We start from the raw sequence: 25,147 nt of genomic DNA on the forward strand, positions 1-25,147 counted from the left end.
TCTAGACACCAGGCCTTAGCAACGTTGGCATAAACCTGTGGTAAAAATTTAAAATTTCCTGAATTTTGGAATAATTCTTCATCTTGGCAATACCTAACCCTACTAAGAATCTTCTTATAGAGGTTATTCAGCAAAAGCACTAAATAATTTTTTAATGAAAATGTTCAAGCATGTATTTAAAAAATTGTTTTCAGTAGGATTCAAATATACACTTATAGTTGCTAGTGCGTTTACATGTTTTGGAGATTCTGCTCTGAATCATGGAGAATCCATCCCATAAGAAAATTTACAAGACAGTTCTGAATCACTGAAAAGATCATAACACACTTTTCATTTTAAGGTCATTATTTTCAAGTACTAAACACACGACTGGACAAAATTTGAAGATGTATATGCTGAAGATTATAATCTAGTCTATTCAGGTGAATCTGGTATTCAAAATATTTTTTTTCTGGTAAACATTCTCTTTCATTGCTGCAGCATTTTCAGTTAACATCCACTTATTTTGTAGATAAATCTTTCCTTAACTCCCATTACAAAATGATACCATTTTACTCAGCATGACATACGAATTAAATAACAAGATATAATTTCAGAAAGAATACTTGGCATCATCAGATCTGATAGCACTGTGCCTCTTGAAGCATTTACAGAAGATAGGTGCATGATCCTTGGAGTGATTGCTTTTCCTACTTCAGTTAATTTATGCTCTCTTCAACACTGAATCACATTTCAAAATAAAGAACTCACTGAACTAAGAAATTGTATTTCTACATGCTATTTTGTTTTTATTTCTAACATAATCATGGATGTTTATAAGACTAATGTTTTACATGTATGTAATAATTTTCACAGTAAAATATCTTCAGAAATATTAGGCTTACAAATTCACAGGTAAAGAAAAATACAGACATGTTGTTGGTTTACTGACCACTTGATCAAGCAGTAAACTTGGAGGTTGGCTTAATATTAGTAGGAAATAAACTCCAAAGCACACAGAACTCTGCAAATGTTATGATTTAACTATTCCGTATGACCAGCAGCTAAGCATTTCAATAGAATGGCTGGTGTTTGTTCAATGTTCAATGTTCAATTCAATGGACTGGTGTTTGCTCACAATTCAAGAAACATATGAGGATCTTTAAAAGCTGGTCGTATGCAGAACAGACATATATATGATTCTGCCAATACAGACACCAGTGATATCTTTTCAGGGGGCTCCTCAAATAGTACAGTGGGATATATATTTTTCATTGTCTGTTGATTTCATGGTTGTGCATATGTGGATATGTGCATATTATGTATATGATCCTTCTTTATTAAGAACATTTTCTGTCCAGGAAAGGAGTAAGGTAACTCTAAATCTGTCCGATGACTGTTTTTAACTAGAATTTTAAAAACAAAGAACAAAAATCCTACTTTCTTCTTCAAGGAGCCTATTACCCATAATAAAATAAAGTAGAGAGAACTGTAAGAAATACGCTGGATTTCAGATGGAAATAATAAGGAAATAACATAATTTTAAAGTCAACAATATTATATCATACATCATACAAACTGGGTATCTCTGGGTTTTTCTGTATCAAAGTTCATGTAAGATCTTGTGGACATAAACCTCATTGTGAAAATTGCATTCTAATCTCAAATTTGTCTTTAAGAACATCTGCGATAAATAAATGACAAAATGTATGACAACAGGGCATGACTTTTGAAGAATATACCCAATATTTAAAACAGCAGTACAAGGTGACATATGCCAATGCCGATTCATTTTACCCTCTATCATTACTCTGTCATATTGTAGCACATCAGTCAATGGAGGAAAAAAAAAGATATATATAACCATTTCACATTGATCCCATTGATTGGCATATATAGTAACAGTGACCACGCTGTGTTTGATGGGTCAGCATTTGTCTGACTGTCAGTTTCATTGTGTGTGCTGTCTGTGATTGAATTCCGTGGTTATCTGAATCACAGTGAACACAGTGTGCTACACTTGGCGGAGAAGACAAAAACTGAAAAAATAAAGTAATTAAGGAAACAAACTAAGGAAATACTTTCCCTGTGTATCAGCAGCTGAACACATGCGAAGATGGATGGCACGTGCCTTGGATAAGTGCCGAAGCTGAAAACAAGCCACTCTGTAGTTCTCGCAGCATAAGCAGTGAAATGCAAGAAGTAAATGAAGAAATAAGAGTTATGCAGTCCAAATGCACACCAGAATATATAATGATTACTGTTCTTGATGATCAGCTATCTGCTTGGGAAAGGTTACAAGACAACGTTGTTGAGTGTTAGATGAGGAATCTGCATTGGGCTTGGGAATAACTGCACCCATCAGTGTGCTGCACATAGCTGGGGTTTCTTTGCTCCCTCTCCCTCAAGAATGGATTCATTTCCCCTTTGTGAGTAAACAAAACAAACATATTTCTTGCGTGCTCAGAGAGTAACTCTACTTTCTGTTAGCTGATTTACTTTACATTTTCTGTGTATTGCCCCTGTCTTAGCTCATTATTAGTCTAGCTTAGTGATGCTCCTTCAGAATATCTCATAAAGAAGAAAATAGAGTCAGTGATTCAGGAGCCCAGAGAACAACAATGTTACAAACCTATTCCTGCCTGATCCTTCTAGGTTTTGATCTTGTTATTGCAAAGCACTATGTTATTGGAAACTACATGACCGTTTTTATTACAAGGGAAGGTATGTGACACAAAAGATGTAAAATCTTCAGGCCCACTGAGCTACACAAGATGAGGATAATTGCAGAGTTGTAGGCGGTCAAGACTTGAAAATGAGACTAGATATCTCTATACACCTCACAAGACAGCTAAAACCACCAGAACAAGCCAAAGACCAGTTTCTAGAATATAAATAAATAAATTCCTGATTGTGACTGTGACAGGTTAAATGATTGAAAACAGAGATTTTGACTTATCTGCAACTTAGGAAAATTTTAACCACGTAGATGTCTTCCAAAAAATAAGTCCACTAAGAAAATTCACATAAGCTACATTTTTATTTGAAATACATAAGTAAACTGTTTAGTGCATGTGAGATTTAAAAGATCTTTTAAAGAGTACTGTAAAAGATTTCCCGGTTCTTTCCTAAAACTCTGTTGTGGAGATAAAGAGCATCTTTCTCTTGAGAGCTGTAAAACCAACAGACAAGTTTTTGTACATCTATTTTTACTTTCTCCCACACAAGGTAACATTTTTTTTTTGTTTGGTTTGTTTTTTTGGGGTTTTTTTTATGAATATTAAGAAGTATGTACCTGTAAGAAGCATATCTAAAGAGAGCATCCTGGTCTAGTAGAAGATGTCCTTTACCATGTCAAGGGGGTTGGAACTAGATGATCTTTAAAGTCCCGTCCAACCAAAACCATTTTGTGATTCTATGATTTTAGGATCATCTAAACATAAGCCTACTGGATAAGAAAAACTCAATTCCAGAAGTTTTACTGGCAATTTTTGGACATGGTATAATAGATATGTTTTCTGTAGATGGTATATTAGATATGTTGTCTGTAGTTTATTCCCAGGGAATACTAAGAATTATGAATTCACATAATCATTCCGTTTGGAAGATGTCTCAGAAAGTAAAGTTCAATATACTGCTCAAAACACTGACATTGTACAATTATGCTCATTTTATAGACAATTGATTACAAATCATGCAGTCTAGTTCCCAAGTATTGTTCTTATAGACGAGTCCCTTTAACAATTATTGTGATAATTCCTGTTACAATTAATTTGCAGTTACACAGGGTATAGTTGAAAGCAAAGTTGGATAAGCAATGACTTTGGAAAAGCAAAAGTAACATTTAAATGTTTCCAATTAAAGCTAATCACTACTGTATATATCTACATCCCAATACATAAAGTTAGGACATTTCAAAAGAAAAGTGTAATTAAAAAGACATATAAATAATTTAGGCACCTGAAGACAACAGATGCTGCTCAGGCACTGTTTCAATATATCTGTACACTGAAAACACATCAGTGAAACCTTCAGTAACAAAGAACACAGTCTGTAAAGCTGCTTTCAGGCACCAGGAGCTTCCAGCTGTCCGCAGTTATGGTCTGGGTCAAAGGGTCCTAGATACCAGTCACAGGGTTAATGAGCTCTGTGCCAGTTATTTGTGCCAGAAGATAATACATTTCTGTCAGCAAGCTAAATTATCAATGAGAAGATAAAATAACAAGTGGAAGTGCAATATCACCCTCTTTGCTCCTAAAAAAAAAAAAAAACCAAAAAAACCCCAAGCAAAGCCGAAATGTTTTCACTTCCATAATAAAAAATCTAAGTTTTACAGTGGGTCTGAGCTTCTGTCATACCATTAAAATGTTTGTCAAAAAGAAAATACATTGTGGAAAGGTAATTAGCAAATCCCTGATTTTTACAGGAGTCATTTGCAACTCTGATAAACCTGAATCAAAGGAAGAGAATGTGACCATGGCATAACTGTCTAGGAAGAAAAGCTTGAGTAAGTCATAAGAAAAGAAATTACTGTTTTGCCTAAGTTTCAAAGGTTGGTCACTGTCAATTAATGTAGTTTGAGTTTAACTGTAGTTTTTCTTGTTAATTAAAGCCTTTTCTCCTGTTAAGTCTCTATAGATTGTTGAAAGGTCTCTCTCTCTCTAGCAAACACTTAAAATCAGCTGAAAATAGTGGTTGCTCCTGGCTCACAAGCAGCTGTCTCATTTATAAGAAAGATAAGCTGGTCCTGAGCATATTAAGAGCTATCACTGACCATTTAATTTATAGAAATATTATTCAATCTTTTTAATAAATACCTGTTAAATGTATCAGTGATTACTTTGTAATGTAAAGACAAAACATTAATGTCAAAATTAGCTGCCAAATACTCCTTCATAGAATACTCTGAAAAAGCGATTATCATCCAGCAAAGCAAAAGTTTATTTTGCTTGATTTTACTGCCATTTATTGAGTTGAATGATTTACAGTAGGTACCTGTTTACTTTCTGACATATGTGCATGGGTGATTATCCCTGTATTTAAACACAGAGTTCCATTTTTTCTCAGTTTAGATGTTGAGCTGATTTAACAGAGGAAATTTCACCAATCCCATCCTTTTAAATTATGTCTTCCCTGTTTGAAGCCCTTCACTAATTTGGGATCTGCTCCATATTCATGTGTTCCATAAAGTCTGTGGAATCATCTCCATTCATTCTTCTAGCAGCAGATCAAAAGTGTTATAAATCATTTATTATTTTAGGGTATTTTTGAGTTCTTGGTCTGATTATTAGTTCTCGGCATATATACAAGCTGTGTAGGAACATGTATTCCAATGGAAGGAATGGTTCTAGAAGAGCATGAAGATTCATATCTTTATTCCCATAAAGTACTCATTAAGCATAAACTTAAGCAGGAATCATCACTTTGATTTTCAGTAAATTTAAGCCTGAATGTCCCTTCTGCTTTGCCTCAAATTACAACCCTCTCTGACTTCTCCAGAAAAACATCCATTCCCAATATCACATTCCCATCATCTTAGTCAAAATTAATTCTCAGGGACTGAATTGTCATTTTACTCTCTTCTTGTATTCTCAGACTGGACATATTTTACTCTTGTTACTTCCAAGTACTTCTACCAATCTGAGATTCTTCTACATGTTTGTACAAGTCATAAAGAAAGAAAATAGGAATAAGTCTTTTGAAGACCACTAAATTTCACATAAACATGAAAGTCATTTTCTATCTGGTGTCAGTGTAGAAAGGACAGTAACAAAATCCTGTAATATTTTGGCAGTGTATTTATCAGTGCATGGGAAAAACTCTTGAGAGCTGAGGAAAGATTAAGAGTAGTTGTGCATACAAATATACAGTAAAACCTCTGGTGCAGTTAAATACAGAAAAGGTGAGCATTACCTCTCTCTTCACAACATGGAGAAGTCAACATAAACCTTGTCACTCCCTTCAGCTGGTTTTGGAAGACCAACATGTTAACCACAAGTTTATGTAACAGAAAGGAAAGTCAACCAAACATTCAGTCAGACTGATCCAGGTACTCACAGAATATCCAGAAGAGCAGAGTCACCTTTTTCAATTTAATTTTTAACAATGAGCATCATATTATTGATTCTTTAGACTATTGTTGAATAAAATTACTCCCAGAATTTGAGGGGTTTTTTACCTTCCTTTGAAAAAACTGTATTTCTCAAGTGGATAATGACTAAGCAGGTGCACAGTCTGTTTTTATGCATTTTGTAATTACTGAATTGATTTTGGTAAAAAGCTCATTTTGGAGCAACTGTGCATCAGTTTTGAAACATACAATATTTATCAGAAACTGGGCTTTAGCTTATTTTTATGTATTTCAAGAGACTTGACAAGAGTAATCTCTGTCTCATAAAGGGACCTTCTTCATTGTAATCTTCTCCACAAGCTTTGTAGCTGTATCAATGGGATTTGTAGCAGTAAATGTGATTTGGAGGAAGCTTCATTTCCTTTGAATCTGCCAAAGGCCCAGTGGTTTGCATCTCTCTTCTCTGGAGCCCATGAAATCAATCTGATGAACACACACACACCCCTGACCTCTTTCCAGCCATGTTTTTACCAAGTAGCTTTACTTGGTGTCAAGGGTCAAGAAGAGCTGCTGATACTTTTCTCAATATTATTTTCATTTTATAGGGCCTCAGCTCTTCCTTGTTTATCCCTGAGGTCTGGTTATGAACTGGATGTTGAGGTCTGATGCGGTTGGTGAGGAATAGATATAGAAAACAAGTCAAGGAAATCCCTGTTGCTGGTCCAATGGCTGATGGAGAGTAGGATATTCAGCAAATTGCTGCTCAAATCCATTTAGTTTTTATAATTTACTTTTAAGATGGGGACTAGTGGAGCAATAGAGACTGACTTATTCACACAATAAGAAGATCCCTCTTGGTTGAGTTTCTTAGGGGATGAGAGGCCTTGCAGAGGGATCTAGATAGATTGGTGCACTGGGCAAACATCACTGCCATGGAATTTAATGAGAAAAAATACCAGATTCTGCATCTGGGACAGAGTAATGTTGGCCAAAAGTATAAAGTGGAGGAGGAGTGGCCAGGAAGCAGCCCTGTAGAAAGGGAACTTGGGGTGCTGGTTGACAACAGGCTCAACATGAACCTGCAGTGTGACCCGGGAGCCAAGAGGACAAACTGTGTCCAGGGGTGCATCAAAGAGAGTCTGAATTTAATTGAAAGTATTGATGTATTAAATAACGATTTAATAGAGATAGAACTCAAACAGACAAAGAGTATGTTCAGATATGGGCACATTTTCCAGTATAGGTCATTCAACAGAAACCTGAATCTATATGACCCATTTTTCTGTCATGGCTAAGGATATTCCTTTTATAGATGCTCCCATATATAAGAAAGTGACAGGCATGACATCATATTATCCTGCTTTTGAAAATCCCCTAAGTATCCAGTTACATCTAAACTTATCTTCCTGCACAAGTCTGCCAAAGTCTGTCAAATTTTGGTGGGATACTGCTCATTACAATCACCGCCCTGATTAGGGGGGACTTGAGTTGACCTGTATTGTCACTAATGGAACTGCTGAGTCCCTGAATACACACAAAGCAAATGTAAAGATAATTTTCCAAAAAGTGACTCTCATAAGACTTATTGTAACTTTAGTGTTTGTGAATTAAAAACACAATCAGGTCTGCACAAACATGTGCATGAAGAAAATAAGCAGACAGTGTTAGTTCTCAGAAAGTATTAATGGTTTAGTACAAGGCAAAAAGTATGAAGCAAAAGAACATAAGAAGGGATGTCCTATATTGCAGAGGCACAGACATCATAATATGACATAGCTTTTGAAAGGTAAAGAGAAAATCCCTATTCTCCTTTGCACAATACGAAAAAAAAATATGACAAGAGGTATCTGTTAACCTGAACATATTGAAGCAGAGAGAAGCATGAACAGGGATGTGAAGTTATGTGAGCCTAGGCATAAACAAGGGCTTGATTTTTTGGGCTCCTTCACCTCAGTTATGCACTTCATGTCCAGCTCTGTCACATTTGCACTACCTATTTACCCATATTACACCCAATGACACCACCACTTGTTTCCAGAAACGTAATTTGTTCAACTCAATTACTGTTTTCAGCCACTATATAGTTTACATTACATACCATCTGTCTCTTATGCAAAGTTCTCAACTAATTTGTCCCTTTGATTGTTTTAGATGCCACCTTTTCTTACAGAAGATAATATAAAAGGCATTAGACAGCATTTATTAAATATCATATTTTCTATGTCTGATGATGTGCAAATTGGACTCCTATTCTGAAAGAGGAAAGGTAATCTCAGGAACAAGAGGCTGCTTTGTGACTTGAGAGTTCTATATTCATCTCTTGGACCTAATAATGGCTGATTTTTTAGTTTTCATTTCAGATTCTTCAAACTATCTGGAGTCATAACACCATTCCAGTTCTTTTAGTTGGAAAGTGGTGAAAAAGCTGGATCTCAACTGCAAGTTTAGAGAAAAGTACACATTGCAGGGCCATTATGCTTGTGGAAGATCAAATTTAACATAAACGAGTAGGTGTAATAAATAAAGGTACAGCAACACCAAGATACGATGGAATTTATTTATCTGAGTAAGATTAGTTTAAAATGGTAACTTTCCTGGAAAATTGTTGTTGAAATTGATCTATACATCTTTCTGGAAATTTAACACATAGTATTAAGTGGTACTTAGCATCAAGGCAGAAATAAATTCCTTTGCACAAGCCACTCAGATGAATTAATTTTTGTGATTGTTTAGACAATTCAGCTTTGTAACACATTATCTTTATTCTTGTGTGAGAGAATGGAGACACACAACTAAACTTGCTCTCAACACAGAAATGCCAGAATTTCTATTATCCGTAAGTTTTCTGCTCTCTGGAGGAATTAATTGTCTTGAACCCAAAGGGAAAGAAATATCATAAGCTACAAAGTATTTGTTGTCTTGGGATGAATTTTTCATGCCTGTGGATCGCTGACCGTGATGAATCAAGTGGTGCAGAACAAGAGATCAATCAAGAACAAGTGCCAGCGAAAGTGAGAAGCACAGCAGAAAAAGTGATATCGATGTCAGAAGACACGTCTGCTCCACAAAGCACTGACTCATTTTTCACCAAACTCTAAATATGGTGATACCATTTTGAAACTGTTGACTTAACTTGCTTCACTGAAACTATGAATATCAAGTAACTATCCAGTAAGAACTGTCTGCCTGAATGACAGCAAAGCAAAGCCTTGCAACCTGTCAGCTACCTTCAATCCTTCATTCCTGGAAAACTTAGCTACTGTATTATTGAAAATATCCCTTACAAAGATGTACTCTGTGATGATGCTTCTTCCTTAAGAGATTTGTAATAACATACATTTCAAAAACTATCTACAAAAATCTAAGGTACATACTGCAGACAAAATTAACATTCTCTGAATAATAACTGGTTCACAGCTTTGTCCTGTGTAGAAGCTAAGTTGTTTCAGATGCAAAATAGATGAAAACAAGATTGTAGGACAGCAAGTGCTTGCTGTTTACCTCACTAAAAATAATAAAAAAAAGAGCATAAATCCAACTTGTTTTAATAAAAGTTAAATGCAACTGGAAGTTTCACCTTTGAGCATGTCGAAGGCTTAGGGAACTCCAAAGATAAATTCATCAGACTGCAGGAGCTAAGAGAAACAAGCTCTTCAGATTGGGGACTGAAAAATTCTCACATACTAAGTGGATTAAGGTCTGAGGAAGATACACACTACACCGAGCAGCATACTATACATTTTCAATTTAAACAGGGACATTATTACCACCAAAATTTGAGATGGTTTTCATAGAAGCAAAATATTTTCAAAACAAACTTGAGGGAAGCCAACATATGCATCTTATATAAGAGAAAACACCGATAAATTCTGCAATAGGAACAATTTTTTATTTTCAAAAACTCTCCACACCAGATACATCATATTTACCAACATTTGAGTCATGGTTATTCCCACCTACCCTTTGACAACTATTCATCCCAGCTGCTTACTTATCCGGGTTTCTCTGAAACAATGGAAAGCATCAGGTATCTAATTCTGTGCACCTCATTCCATGAACTACAGAGAATACCTACAAATCTAGACTTAGATAACATTTTCAGCATTAGTTATCTACATTAATTAGCATTAGTACTACATTTCTTCCTATAGAGTTTCCTGAATGCTTTTTTCTGGTAAATCTCAGAACTACCTGAATCTTGAACACCTAGTTAGGTGTGCCAGGTTTAAGTCCATCAGGGTTTTATCTCCTGGATTTTCAGTTTGGAAGCAAATCTTAGGGAAGAGGAATAATTCTGGGTCCTGCCCAAAACACAGACAACAAGAAGCTGGTTGTACCTTCACACTTACTCAATAATCCAGCAGTTTTAGCAAGCAACTATTATAATAAAATTACAGAATAATTTGAGTTAGAAATTCCCAACCCCCTGCCATGGGCAGGGGCAACTTCCACTAGACCACTTTGCTCCAAGCCCCATCCAACATGGCCTTGAACAGTTCCAGGGATGGGGAGTCCACAACCTCTCTGGGAAATCTGTGCCAGAGCCTCACCACCCTCACAGAAAAGAATTTCTTCCTAATATCCAATCTAAACCTGTGTACAGTATTCACAGTTCTTGTTCTGTTTGAAGAGATACATACTGATTACACTGATTAATTAATTTACCAAAGTGCGTCATAGATGCTATTACCTTGAGCCATTGTGTCTAGTTGTAACATCTTTACAGAATTTATCTTAGTATTTTTCACATCTATCTTTACTCTTCTCTAGCCCAGAAATATTAGTCCTGTTAGCTATTCTTTTCTATAATGTACCAAACACAAAACACTCCTAAGGTTCATTGTCCTTCGAATTCTGTTATAAATTGTGATTTAATATTAGCTGGTCACAATACTACTTCATACTTCTCCCTAAACCTGCAAAAATTACAGCATTCTTGCGTCTTGTCCTCTCTGTGCTCCACCCCACTTAACCATGAACTGCTTTAACCATTTTAACACAGATATTTCAGTGGGTAGGGAAGAAAACTGGGGACAAGGGGTTTTTTGGTAATTTCAAAGAGATAGTCAGGAACAAATACACATTTTTTTCTTCAGCTACACAACATTTCCCTGTTTCCCTCCCATCACCACCTACTCCGGAGTGAGTGACTTCCCCATTAAGTTGCATTCATTTGGCTGGAACTCTCAGTATACAAAAAAAAAAAAAAAAAAGACCTGTAGTCTTTCTGCTCTACTGCTAAGGTCAAACTGCCAGTTTTCTTTGTGATACGTGAGGCAGCACAGAACACAAATTGCATTTCCACTCTCTTCAGTTCTTCTTTTAAATGCCACAACACTGACAGTAATCACTGAGCTGAACAGATATGACACAGAAGACACTGACAGAACAAATAAGGCCCATCCTATCTTGGTTTTTCAGTAAGATAACAAATATGTGTTTGGTTATCAGTTTAGCTAGAGATGGTTCTGAAGATAGGTAATTTTTTAACACTGTGCCATTGTGGGAAATTCATCATATGTTAAGCATCCTGAGATTAATATAGATAAAGAAATAGATTATAAATTAAAAAAAATGGAAATACAAAAACTATTTCACAGCATATTACCAATGTAAACCCTTCAACACTGTCATATTTATGGTAAAATGTTTTATTAGCAGAAAATACACTTGCAGTAATTTTATGAGAAAGATAAAAAGAATTTTGAAAGATAACATGGTCTCCACACACTTTACTAACATAAACAGGTGGTATTTCACATTTCCCGCATCCCTCATAAATTCTACCATATGCTTAAAGGGAAAGTCTGCAAGAAAAAAAGAAATAGAAGTGGATGGAAGGAATTAGAACTCAGAGGCAAGTAATTCTATCACCAACCTCCTAATGATTTTTTAGCAGCTTGTTATGCCCTAAACCTGGAAAGAATTATTCATGGTATTTGTCTACGCCATTGAACTTTGACTGTAAACCAGGGAAACATTTGATTCCCTCAGGAACTTTCATCATAGTACAAACTGGTATTCTGTCTACCTAGGTCATTTCCTGAGCAATCATGTCTACTGCAGCTTATCTCGTCTGTTCCCAATCCACATCCTGCTTTTTGTTGGGACTAAATTAACACCAGTGGTGCCAAAGGTATTCCCAAGAGTTCCAACCTTGTAAAGTGTTCACTGCCTACAATTTTTATCAACTTCATTTGAGATACTCAGAGTCAGAAAGGGAACAGTTAGCAATTTCTTGGAATAAAAATTCTAATTTCTGCATTTTTTTCTGCCAACCAGAAATACATCTTATTCACAAGCTTAAAAATGTATTTGAACTCCACCACCTAAAAGTATCCCAACACACAAAATTGGTTTGAATATTACTTGAAACTTAATATACTAATAGTCATCCAATATGTGCAGCAATGCTTTAGAAACATATGATGCAACTTAACAAAGCAGTTTGATCCATAGTTATTTTTAGGTAAATGAAATTGAGGAATAAAGGCTTTCGGTCACCAAACAATCCTATTCTTCAAATATGCTATCACTGTCAATCAGTAGAAATGGTTATCTTAGTGGGTTTTGCACAGTTTTCTATAAATTCTTTGAGTAACACATTGGCACTAACAACTGTTTTCCTTAAAGAGTGAAAATGCTTTTACACTTTACTTTGCACTGAAATAAATCTCACATGAGCATGTTTCAACGATGCATGTATTTAAATCTGTTTATAGTCGCTGGCATTTTGTTTTGATTTTTCCTCCTACCACCACTTGTTCAAATGTTGTTATAGTGAGGTACTGTTTTGTTTATATTATTATGAGCAATAAAAGCTGGGGAATGAGAGAAAAGGTAACAGCTGGGTCACAAAGAATAAGAGAAAACATATAGAAATGCATATACATTTGTTTTATATCTTGTCATTTTTTCCCAGATTGGAGGAAAACAAAACTTAATTTTATTTCCTGGTATTTATTTCACAGCAGCACTGTGACTCATTATTTTGTTTAAGATTTTTATGTGTGGATGAATGTAGTTCTCCAAAGAACACAGAGGAGTCTGACAAATGCTGAGCCTCCCACTGATTTCGCTATGTGTTAGGTATTGCTAAGGCTGGGGCCCACAGAGTCCTCTCTGTTCTGGGTGGTTGTCAGAACACCACACTGGAGAAGTATCACTTTGCCTAGCACCCCATAAATGTATATTAATGTTAGATTTACCCAGCCTCATCCATGCCTGAAGAAAGCAAAAAAGGGTTATGGTAAAAAGATTTAGAATCAAAGAAAAATTAAGTTTGGGAAAGACCTCTCAGATCATCAGGTTCAGATATTAAGCTAGCACCAACAGGTTTACTAAGCTCCACATGCACAAAGTTTTTGAATACTTCCAGGGATGGTGAATCCACCATGGCCCTGGACAGCCTTTTCTACTGTCTGAGCATCCTTTCATTGTAGAAATGTTTCCTAATATTAAATCTAAACCTTCCCTGGAGCAACTTGTGGTCTTTTCCTTTTTCTCTTCTCCTGTTGCTTGTTACCTGGGAGAAGAATTGAACACCATCTGCCAACTTTGTGCTGCTCCCTCTCCAGCTTTCTATTCTAGAAGGCCAGTGAGTGAGAAACATGGGATAAGAAGCCAGAGAGGCAGGAGAAAGATTCCCTAAAATGACCTCCATGTACTTTTGGCCACGAGTACCTGTAGATTTTGGGATACAGCCACAGACTACTAGCATCTATTGGGATAATGACAATGAAATCAATGCTCTTCGAAGTACAAACAACTGCCTTTTCCTTCTACCCCTTTATTCCCTTATCACTGCTTTACTAATCTGTGCCTAGTTTTCTGTTTTCTCAATCTTTTTCCTATGTCTCTATTTTTGTCCACCTCTATTACATTCCACCTCTCCCACTGCTTGGTTTGCTTCTTTTGAGTCTTCTGTTTTGCCTTTTTCCTAACCCCTTCCTTGCCTTCAAATATCACAGCCAATTGTCATTTTTAGAATGTTACCTGAAAAAAAAAAAAAAAAAAGTAGAAGGTTATGTGATTTACTCCTTAGTATGCCAGGCATTTAATAACTTTTAAGTATCTCAGGAAAGATTTGAAAAATAGGTCTTTTGACTTTCAATTTTATAAGAGCAGACCAGTAAAGAGAGCACCCACTGAGTTAGAGTCTCCGATATAAATTCACATTTTTCATAGACATTGGGAAAACCTTTGAAACTATTGTAAATTAAAGAAAGGCAGAGGAACCTGGTTTCTGGAGCTCCTGGAGGGCTATTCGATTACTGCAATAGATGGTTCTTTCTTCTCCTCTACTCCAAGGAGAGAAATAAAGAGTTTCTATAAACAAAAGGGGACCTCATGAGGCCCAAGAAAACATTCTTTGGCTGTACCCAATGTCAGATACTGCACGAAGCAGAGCTCTGGTACTTTGTGTGTGATGAGTGATGAGATGACCATGTCACCAGGCAACCCAAGTAAGATTATTTTCTGTGGAGAAACGTCTAATGATTACTTTTTAATCCAATTGAGAAAGGAACATAATTTCCATTTAAGAAAGTCCAGACAAATTTTAGAGAAGGGAAAATATTATAGCCTACCAGGCATTCTGCATGGCTTAAGAAGCTATTTATTTGAAATGATAGACAATTTGACAATGTTTTGGTTTGGTTTTGAACATTCTGAATAAAATTTGAAACAACAGCACACATTTTGCAAGCTGCCAAAGAGACATTTCTGTAAAGATACTGCAGAAGTTGTTCAGCAGTGAAAAGTTCAGTATAATACAACAAGCTGTCATGCAGGTAGTGGGCTAGTAGTTACTAAAGGAATCACAAGATCTGACAGAAAATCTGAATTTCAGCTAGGGCTCCTTTATTTTGGGCATATTAAAATGCACAAGAATTACAAAATTACATTAGCACTTCAATGAGATTTTAAGGAAAGAAATTACACAGCAGCTCTTCTCATAACTCTAGTCAGTGTAAGCTAAAGAAAAACTATATGTATCAGTCTCTCAGCTGATTACAGCTTTTACTTTGCAAAAACTTATGGAATTTATTTTTAAAACTTACAACCATTTCTGAGCCTGTCTTTGGGTCCCCTGAAATAACTAGTTGAGTTCTTGGATTTTATCCAAATGAAAAGATAAAACACTGACTATAATAGGTAACTGAGTTAAAAATGTACCTCTTTCCGAGGCCAAATACATGATAGTCCAACTTGGCAACTCCTGAGATGGTCTTTTATTCACACACGCACACGCTGTTCTTTTTGATATTCACCACCCAACCTGAAACAAAGTGATTTCAGCCAGTATCTCCACTGGTCTCTGGTTAGTGCTTGATCTTGTAGCAAAGTGGCTTCCCAAGACACTTCTCCCTCTGAAACTGGGACCCTGTCTGGTGACATACAATTCCTGTCAATGGAGCTGTGTGAGCGTGATGAGACTTCTAGCTCCCAAGAAAGAAAATTAGACAGGCTTGCAGGCATAAAGGGATGCTAATTAAAGTCAATGAAGAAATTAAAAGTGGAAAGGGATTACCAGAGGAATGAAAGGAAATAAAATGGAAAGTATGGAGAGAAAAGAGATGAAAGCAGAAACAGAACAAAAAAAAAGCCACCTTTCTTTATTGTGCTTTCAAGAGTGTCCCTAATGGAATTCATCTCATCCAAATTCTAGCAGATATCATGTGCCAAAAATGCTGCAGATGGCACAGCTCAGCAGCAGGGATGGCTTGGAAGGCAAACAGTTCCTGTGGCTGCCTCAACAGATTGTTTACAGCAAAGATACCATCAGTGCCCAGTCATTGTCATGAAACAGTGCTTGTTCCCTTGTTTGAGACTTCAGTCTGGGCATTTCAAATGGTAGATTTGTGTAAGGTTGAAACTGGGACAGTCCTTGATAGTTCAATTCCTGTTGTTGAGGAATAGCCCAGAAGGTTTTCTGTCTCTTTATAGCCAGCAAGATGAATGGGAAAAGCTGAGCAGGACACAACTCACTGAAATCTTCATTAAGTGCAAATTACTCTTTTAACAAATCACACCACGAAAAGCAGGTTCATTAACATAATCTTCTGTGAGTTCTAATCGCTTAGAATCATAGAGTATCCTGAGTTGGAAGAGGTTAACTCTTGAGACCTGCCTAAGGATCTCTATTTAGTAGACTGAACACAAAGAAAACTGTTGGCTATCTATATTAGCAACACCACATCAGCCAAAAGTCCTGATGACTTTTAACACATCATGAAATTTTAAGGATGAATAGTGTTCCTTCTCTTCTATAAGACTGTTTGGAGACTGTAAACAGTTTTTCCACTCAGGTATATTTGTGCCTGAATGTGCTCAATCTCTTTAATGTATTCTGCCTTAAATTACCACAAACCAATTGGACTAACACGACTTTCACCAATCAGTTCCTTTTAAAGCCTATTCCACAATCTGCTCCATCTTACTTTTAAGCAAATCATTAAGGCTATGTGACACTCTTGTAGACCAAAGGAAGACAGGTCCGAAGATGTCATACATGACTACTTATACGTGATTTAATTCCAGTTTTATCACTTCACTTGTTACTCTGTGTTAAGCAATTCTGACCCTTTTCCTCTCCAAATTTTGGAAAATGTGTATTCTTTTCTTATTATTTTTGCTTTCAAATATTATGAATTTTCCATTCCCTGTTCCAAACTGGCATGGACAGTGACCAATTCTCACTTGCTAGCCTTATCCAAGTGGGTATTCATCACCTGGATGTTTTAATGGGAGAACCTGTGTGGATCAACCCATTCACAATTAGAGCTGCATCCAGTCCCGCCTACATTAAATCACTGTATACATATACAGGTTGCATAATAAAGAATCATGGATTACTGTCTGACAGAACTATTTGAGTATAATCATTTGTCATCGTAAATCATATTGTGCCACCACTTTCATCATCTCTGTTGATCTTCTTTGAACTCTGTCCTATTTATCAGACAGCTCTTAGTATTGAAGAAACCAGAACTCCACACAGCTTTCTCAGTAGTAAATTGGTATCTCACATGCAGAAACCCCTCTGTCAAACATGGAAGGTATAATTGGATCCTCCACCCCTCCAGCCATTAAATTGTGTAAACTGGAAAAATAATGAAAACATCTTTAACTCATTTCCCTGAGGCAAATAATTCTGCCCAGAAAGGTCTACCCATAGTCAAGAAAATTGATGAATAAGGAATGTACTTAATCCTTTTAAGTGGACAATGCATGCACTAAATATAAATTAAGAATATTGGAAAGGGGTCCAGAATTATCTGAATCCTCAGCTTCAATGGTCCAGAATAAGATAACACATAAAGAAATGCAGGATTTAGGTCATCACCGGAGATGTGATAGCCCAGGTGACTATCCTGGGGAAAGAGTAAGCAGCTTGAGGGTTACTGGAGGCATTTCTCTGTATGTGACCTTTATGAATTACAACTGGACAAAAGAATTCATTATTCTCAGAGGAACGAACAATAACTGTCCAGAGGAAACCAGCAGGCAATCTTGCTTCTAGTAAGGTCACTAATAAAATAGCATGTGAATTTGGAGACTTCAGAAAAAAAATGTGGAAATATTAGGGCACTTAAATTAAAGATAAAAGATACTCTGAGCAGGAAAAAAGAGTTCTACAAGTTTCAGATACTCAATGTATTGAAGAGATAGAAGGTCAAGATGTGAACTAGTTGTCTGCAGGTATGAAGAGGTAGGTTAGTGAGAAAATGGGGATTTTTTAAAAGATGTTAAGAAAGAGATAAGATAAAATAACTTGGAAGTTGGAATTACGCAAAATCAATCTTGCAACTGATTCAATAACCTATCTGTGAAGGCAACTAAAATGTACGAGTAGTTTTGTTAACAAAGATCACAAATATACCAGAACTCTGCATTTATAAATTCTCCAGTGCTTAATCTGGTTAACGGCAAAACTGACTGGAAGTTGCCCATAGCCAAGGTGCTCTGGCATCAATGGGCCTTCCCTACAATGTGTTTGTTTTCTTTTTCAAGGAGAAAATGCAACGTACACCACCATCATTTTGCATGTAACATTTGTAATTCTTCATCAGAACTACTACTGCAGTTCAGTTTGCAGAATCCCAGACACAACAAACATATCTGGTGGCTCACAGTGTTTGGTCAGAATTTTTTCTCCATGGATATATAATTTTCAAGAAGTATTACACTTATGTTTTAAGAACTGTTACCAATAAAGGAAGACCAATAAAATAAGTGGTCAGTAAATAGATATTCTTTCACCTTTCATCCTTCCGTTTTTTTTTTTTTTAATCTGAATGAGTATAATCAATTCCCTGAGATTACCAGGGAATTAAAAATCTGAATTACCTGTTTCTTTTTTTTTTCAGACAGAGAATGATGAAGGGACAAACAATTCTTTTCAGAGGCAAACTGACATATGTCTTTCTTAATTAGTCATCTCAATTTCTTCTCCAGTCAAAAAAATATTGGCATTTATGGAGTCACAGGAGAAGCAGATCCAAATTAAGACACCAAAAACAATATATTGTTAGGTAATAACAATATATTGATTTTGAGGGGAAAAAAAGCAACTTGGTTTACCTTAACTGCAATCCATAGCATACCCAACCACTTGAAAGGGAACTTTTTTCACCTTGACTCATACTGAGCAGGAACTTAATCCTACACATTCACCCTGGTGACTGCCTTGCCTTGGGACACGATGGAAGGCCAGACTCTTTCCCTTGGTTGGTTTACCAGGCATTTAGGGAAGAACAGCTGTTCTTGAGAACACTCAAAATAAGAAACCAAATCAAAACCAAAACCCCTCCAAAAAAACCCCACCTACTGAGAAGGTTGTTTGATCAATGCCTGAACTGTGGTGTGTGATATTGAGCCCTGTGATGGTGTAAGAGCGTCACCAGCAGATCCAAATGGTGTTTTTCAAGCTCAGGACTTCTGATACAAGTGGAATCTCTACCTGTGCCCTTCATCTTTTTCAGTGTAGACTTGATCATGTATTAATTTATCTCCAGAGAGTTAACAAACAGCTGGAGTAGGACCGTTCTGCAGTACACACTCTACAGGACTACCTCTGCTTACTGGGGCTCTTGTTATGGGGATACAGTTGAAACTAATAGACACAAAATTTGCTTTATCTGGACAGAATAAGAGGTAAAACTGGCCAAAAAAATAAAAGGGCAGTTGATCACATAAATAAAAAAAGTTTACAGATTTAATCTAATTCCTCATGCTGAAATTCCAATATCACAAAAAAAAATTATTGTTTTCATGCATTTTGGAACTTATTCTGTATACATGATCTTGAAATTAATTGGATTAACCACCTACATCTGTAGAAACACAGTCTTTATGCAACATAAAAAAAAAAAAATAAAAGCAAGAAAATCAATGGGGTAAGCATACCACCCCTAACCAGATCAGGTTGAGAAATACCTTCCCTCATACTACTCCTGCAACAACCTTAAGGTAATACCTTCTTGATTTCTTTGCTTCCTCTTTTTTATTCTTTCTAAGATTGAAGCCTGAAAATACACATCTAAATGTTTTCCCATGTATAATAAAACTAAAAAATATATTAATTTTGCAAAATATCTTGAGCCAACTACTTTAAATCCCTACAAATTTCTTACAGTGACAACAAATCAACTGGTAATCAGTCTGAGAAATAAATATTGAAAAATGTAAATTTTATCCTAGATAAAAATCTAATTAACAACAAATATTTATTAAGTTTTCGTTTTTCTTTTTTAAGAATTCCTCTACTCATCTGAAGCACAACTTTCATAAGACAGTTAGCATGAAATTCACTTTTTGTCTATGATACACTTATTCTATGCATAAACATGCAATTCTATATACCTGGAATAACTGTGGAATACCTTCAGCCTTAAATATATCAATGTTAACTAGCATTAGGGAAAAACAGACAAACAAACCAGAACAACATTTTCATTCAGTTAGGAAGATACACAAAAAGTTAGGTCATGGCACAATCTGATCAGTACTTGAAGAATGCTTAGGTAATAACAATTTTTCATTAACAGAGGTTTTTTATTTTGCTTGGTGGCACAGGGTACATCAATTTGTTGATTTTGTTAGTCACTGTTCAACCCCCAGGTTAATCATCGCTAATGTTTTGCAGAATGTGCTGCAGTCAATTATTGTTATTAGTGTAATTGGTTTGCTAAATATGAGCCAGCAATAGATGGTCACAGGATGTAAAGGCTCGTTCGTGTGTGTTTCTTGGAACACTGAAAAACAGAGATAAACGCAGAGGTCTGAGCTGCATCAGACAAGGACCATGAGAGTAACTTGTTCACCGATCTCTGAAGGTATTTCTCAGGAAAATGGGTTTCAAAATCACCAAGATGCTTAGGGTTTAAACACCATGTCAAGAAACTTGATGCATGTTTAAATGATACTGAGGTGTCTGAGAAGATCAAGTGTCAAATTCTCTTTTTTAATTGAAACTTACATATAATTAGAAATATGAAATTTTGGTATGGACTATACTTAAACAAGAGTCAGTATAAAATTCACTTTATTTCATTTCAGTTTATTTCAGTTTAATTCCTGGTTCTAATCAAATTTTGGTCTGAAATTGCATCAGACTGTACTTAATGTTCTGGATGACAAACACAGCCTATGCAGAGTAATAAATTAACACGTTGCTCAGAAAACAAAAACAGTTTTGTTTTCAGAGGTCTTAGAAAGGGTAATTTATTCTAGGGCATCTGTAGTCCATAATTACAGCACAGAAATCAACTCCTGTGAAAATTTACATGGGGTTTTGTACATTTTAATTAAACACAACTATTCCTCTGGGTTTGGGGTGGATTTTTTTTTTCCTCCTACAAAATAGTGGTACTGATTTTGAAATGTGAGGAACCTTAAGTAACAATTCTTAAACCATTTGCAGTTTGTACATCATTACTCTGGATGTGATGGGTATCAGACTTGGATGAGCTGAGTTTTATCTTCTTTTTACCAATTCCTTTGAAATTATCTACCAAACAGAATAGCTTAAATAACAGGACACTGACTGTCCTCGTGGGCTGTCCATCATCTTGGAGCAAACAACCGAAGAGACAAGCCTGACAACCCAAAGCAAATATTCTACAAACACCAATGCCAAAGGACATCCAGTTCTGGTCTCCTCTTCCTAATTCCTCCCTGTGAACAAACACAGTCAAAACCATCATTCCCTCACAAGGAGCAGGCAGTTCTCAATGCAAAGACCTCCACACACACAGGATGAAGTGGCACAGTAAGAGAGTGGGAAACAGCAGATCAAAATGCCCAGGGGGTTTCTAGAAGTGAACTACATCTAAAGTAAAAAGAAATCTAACATTTTTGCGTCTTGGTTCCAATGGAAAATTCATTCAAAACTTTAATTATTTAATATTGTACGTATTGAGTCTTTCATCCAAAAGAGGTTTCCTCTTGTTTCCCACTCAATAACTCAACTCCAGCTGTTACTGTTTTTATCATGACTTAAAAGAAGAGGGAGAAAAAAAGGAGGAAATATAAAAGCCAGGATATTATCAGTACATCTAATCATATATCACTTCTTTGTCAAAATCAAAACTGGAAACTGAACTTTTTGAGTTTGTTTTGTTGTTTTGTTTTGTTTTTTTTTCTTTTTTCTTTTTTAGTCTTTCATCTTTATTCAACCCTGATCCATTGTTATGGTTAAATTCATAATGTCTTTAACAAAATGAATCTAGGTCACTAGGGTAAAGAAGAGCTCATCTTGTAGAATTAAAGTAGTCATTTAGGTCTTTTTTCTGCTTGTAATCCAGTGTAAATTAATCCTGTTTATGTAACAGTCAGAATGAGTTAATGACTTATGGAATACCAACAGTTTTTCCTTATCTCTATGAAAATTCTACCACTTGGATTCTCTCTCAGGATTCCACTGAAATATTTTATGTCCATTTCAAAGCCAGTAAATGTTGACTACCCACTTCTTATTTTAAAAATCCTCAGTTGCTGTTTTGTTTTGGCTTTTTTTTCACCTAGAAGTTTAACTTTTGTGAAAACAATGGAAAGTTTTCATTTATCCCAATGAATAGTCATAACTATCCACTTAATCCTATCTTTATTTTTCTAGACCATGCAGACACACAATTCTAGTTGTTAATTTTTTGGTTCTCAGCTTTAGGGATGTATCATTTCTTTGTGCAATCCACAGGTTTGAAGGCTTTATTCTCATAAAATTAACAACTAATGTCTTCTAAATAAGGAGAATTGAATAAATGAAATTTGTGATTTAAACTCTTATGTAATAGTGAATGTGAACACTGAAATTTCCTCAATATATATGTCTATAAAGTTTGGCTGTTATGATTCAGTCATACTAGGAATTTGGTATGGTTTGTAATATCTTTTGTTAAGTTTTCAAAATTACATTGTTCTTACAAAGATATGTTTGGGTAAAAAAACCAAAACTTACTGCCATCTTTTGGATGCACTCAGAAAAAAAAAAAAAAAAAAAAAAAAAAGAAAAAAAAGGAAAAAAAAGAAAGAAAAATGAAAAAAGAAAGGAAAGAAGTGACATTTTTCTAAAAGTTCCAGTTGGATATCTGTTTTACCATGGAAAAGATAATTTGAAATTGCAAAAACTTACTCTGAGATAACAAATATTTTCTTCTTCGACATTTTATGTGGTGATTATAGAGTAACATCTGTGCAAGAATTGTTTACTTGGTTAAGCAATACTGATGGGAAAATAGCTTTCCCTGAAAGATGTGCCACTGAAGCTGAAGCCAAACATAGCAAGAACACAAAATTATGGATAGAGAAAAAAAATTACATCTACTCCCAATATTTAATTTTTTTGCACCCATGCCTCATCTTATTGTTTGAGTATAAATAAAACTCATTTGATCTACACAATTATTACAGTTTAGTGTTACAGTTTATTTATCCTGAAATTTCCTTGGAATCTACCCTGGATATACTCTATTATCCTGCTTTTTTGTTGTTTCTTTTCTCTTTCTGTTTTTCTTTTGAATTTCCATGAGATGTAATCAAATGCTTGTTGTGTGGCCAGCTCAATACACTGACTTCTTAGACAAACTCTGCATGTTCAGCAAAGTCTTTGTGAGAACAGAGAATGCTAGTTTCAGTGAGAATAAATCAAAAGTGATAATATCTGGGAAAAAGAAAACAGTGTCAGGGGAAAATAATGACTCCTCTGAAGAGATACCATTGTCAGACACCAGCATATCTTACCAGCTCTGGACAGTGATATTAAAATATGCTGCAAATCTACCTTATCACCTGGAGTGAGACTCAGGCAGGCATTCTGTACCTGTCCGGACAGGAGAGGAGACTCGCAGCAGCTGAGCCACAATGACAATCAACACAAAAAGGGAAAAAAAAAAAAAAAATTGTGGGGAGGAAAATTGAGTCACTGTAGGCATCCTCCTCACTCTCACTGTACAGCTGACTTTGCAGTTAGTTTCGTTTCTGCCTGAGCACAGGGACTGTCAGGCCAACAAGTTACATCCACACTGTCCAGCAGACCATCACCCCTCGCCAAGTGCCACTTGGTGTTAAACCAACAGCAGCAATCTGACTGCTCTCCCCTCAGACACAGCAGGACCAAGGTCAGCTTTACACAAACACTGAACTAAAACGCTTGTAACACTTCAGTCTGCAACAAATCCAGCTGACTCATCACCCCAGACACAAACTACAGTCTTTTATCCAAGCCATGTGCAAGAAACCTGTCATTAAACAGCGTCCTTGTCCTGGGAACTTTACGCTCCCAATGCACCCCTTCTCCCCAGAAATGTTGTTGCTGAAACTTACCACTTTTGCCAACTCCCCCTGCTCCCAGCATCACCACCTTGTACTCTCTGGAGCCTGCTGAAGAATTGCTGGAGGAGCTGATCATTTCATTTTCTAGCTCCATCTTGCACGAGGCAGAAGAACGAAGCAAAACGAAGAAAAAAGCAACTGGCAGGTGCTTTCCCTGATCTTGAACAACTATAAAAGCTGTGCTAGGGGAAAAAAAAAAAAGGCAGAAAGGAAAGGTATAATGCAAGAGGTGTGATTTATCAGCCTCACACTCACTGCTGTGCCTGTGTTAGCTGGAGAAGGTCTCATAGCAACCACTTTAACAGCTTCCAATAAAAATCTCTCTCTGCCCCCTCCCAGCTCTGTATCGTTCTCTGTGTGTCTCTTCCTGGACAGCAGCAGTTTTGTGAGGCTCCAGAGCCCTGGTACCTCTGGGGTTGCTGTGTCATTGAAATCAAATAGATAAGAGCTTCCAGAAAAAAAAAAAAATGGATCAAGTTTCTTAATCATGATGTTTGTTATATTATGTAGCACTTGCTCGAATCTTAATCATAAAACAGACCAGACAACCTTCTTATCACCTTGGAGTTAAATATTCATCATATGATCATCAAGTTTGCTAGAATTACACGTAATGGTATTAGAAGTGAAATAATAACTTTCAAGAGTCTTTATTCTTCATAAAGCTTACTGCAAACACAGAAGATTTCTAAGGCTAAGTTCATCCCCAGATCAATTCACAGTTCAGTTTGCATCAATTATTTGTAAAAATAAACCAGATTTTTTTTTTGAAAAAGTAAAAGTGTTCTGCTTTTTTTTTCTCCTTTTTCCCCACACATAATTTCAGGAGACAGGGACTGAAGGGGCAGGGAGAGAATAAACACAATTTGTTGTAAGTATTTAATATCAAGTGATTTATCTTACAAAGAAAATCAGCCCCAATAAATAAGAAAAACATAAAGCAAAAAGCTTGAGAATGACATTCAGTGTACAAAATCTCACATTCTTATTAATTCTCATCATCTCACAGGCTTATTCACTGAAAACTTACAGTAAAACACTACAGCTCTTCATTATTTTCTCATTTTGTTCTTACCTAGTCTATTTAAAGAATGTAATCAGTAGTAAGCTGCTTGCCCAGTTTTAACTGTTAAACAGTGGTTTTGAGGACCAAAAAAACATCTACTGCAAAAGGGCTGGAAAGCAAAAAACCTTGAAAAGTGCTGGACTTTCATGACAGATGGAACTGTTAAGGAGACAGGGAAATGGAAGCAGCAGAAGCAA

The 25,147-nt window shown here is 36.0% G+C and overlaps 1 protein-coding gene across 1 annotated transcript in view; it reads right to left on the bottom strand.

Moving 5' to 3' along the window:
• RIT2 (Ras like without CAAX 2) overlaps positions 1–24,210 on the bottom strand; it is a 173,363-nt gene extending 149,153 nt beyond the window's left edge. Inside the window, exon 1 of the mRNA XM_027656129.1 lies at positions 23,876–24,210. Coding sequence (XP_027511930.1) covers positions 23,876–23,978 — 103 coding nt within the window. The 5' untranslated portion in view covers positions 23,979–24,210. The remainder of the gene's footprint in view (positions 1–23,875) is intronic.
• Between the last annotated feature and the right edge of the window lie 937 nt (positions 24,211–25,147).

This window comes from Corapipo altera, unplaced genomic scaffold, assembly GCF_003945725.1.
Source record: "Corapipo altera isolate COAL_440 unplaced genomic scaffold, ASM394572v1 61553, whole genome shotgun sequence".
Classification (NCBI taxonomy): Eukaryota; Metazoa; Chordata; class Aves; order Passeriformes; family Pipridae; genus Corapipo; species Corapipo altera.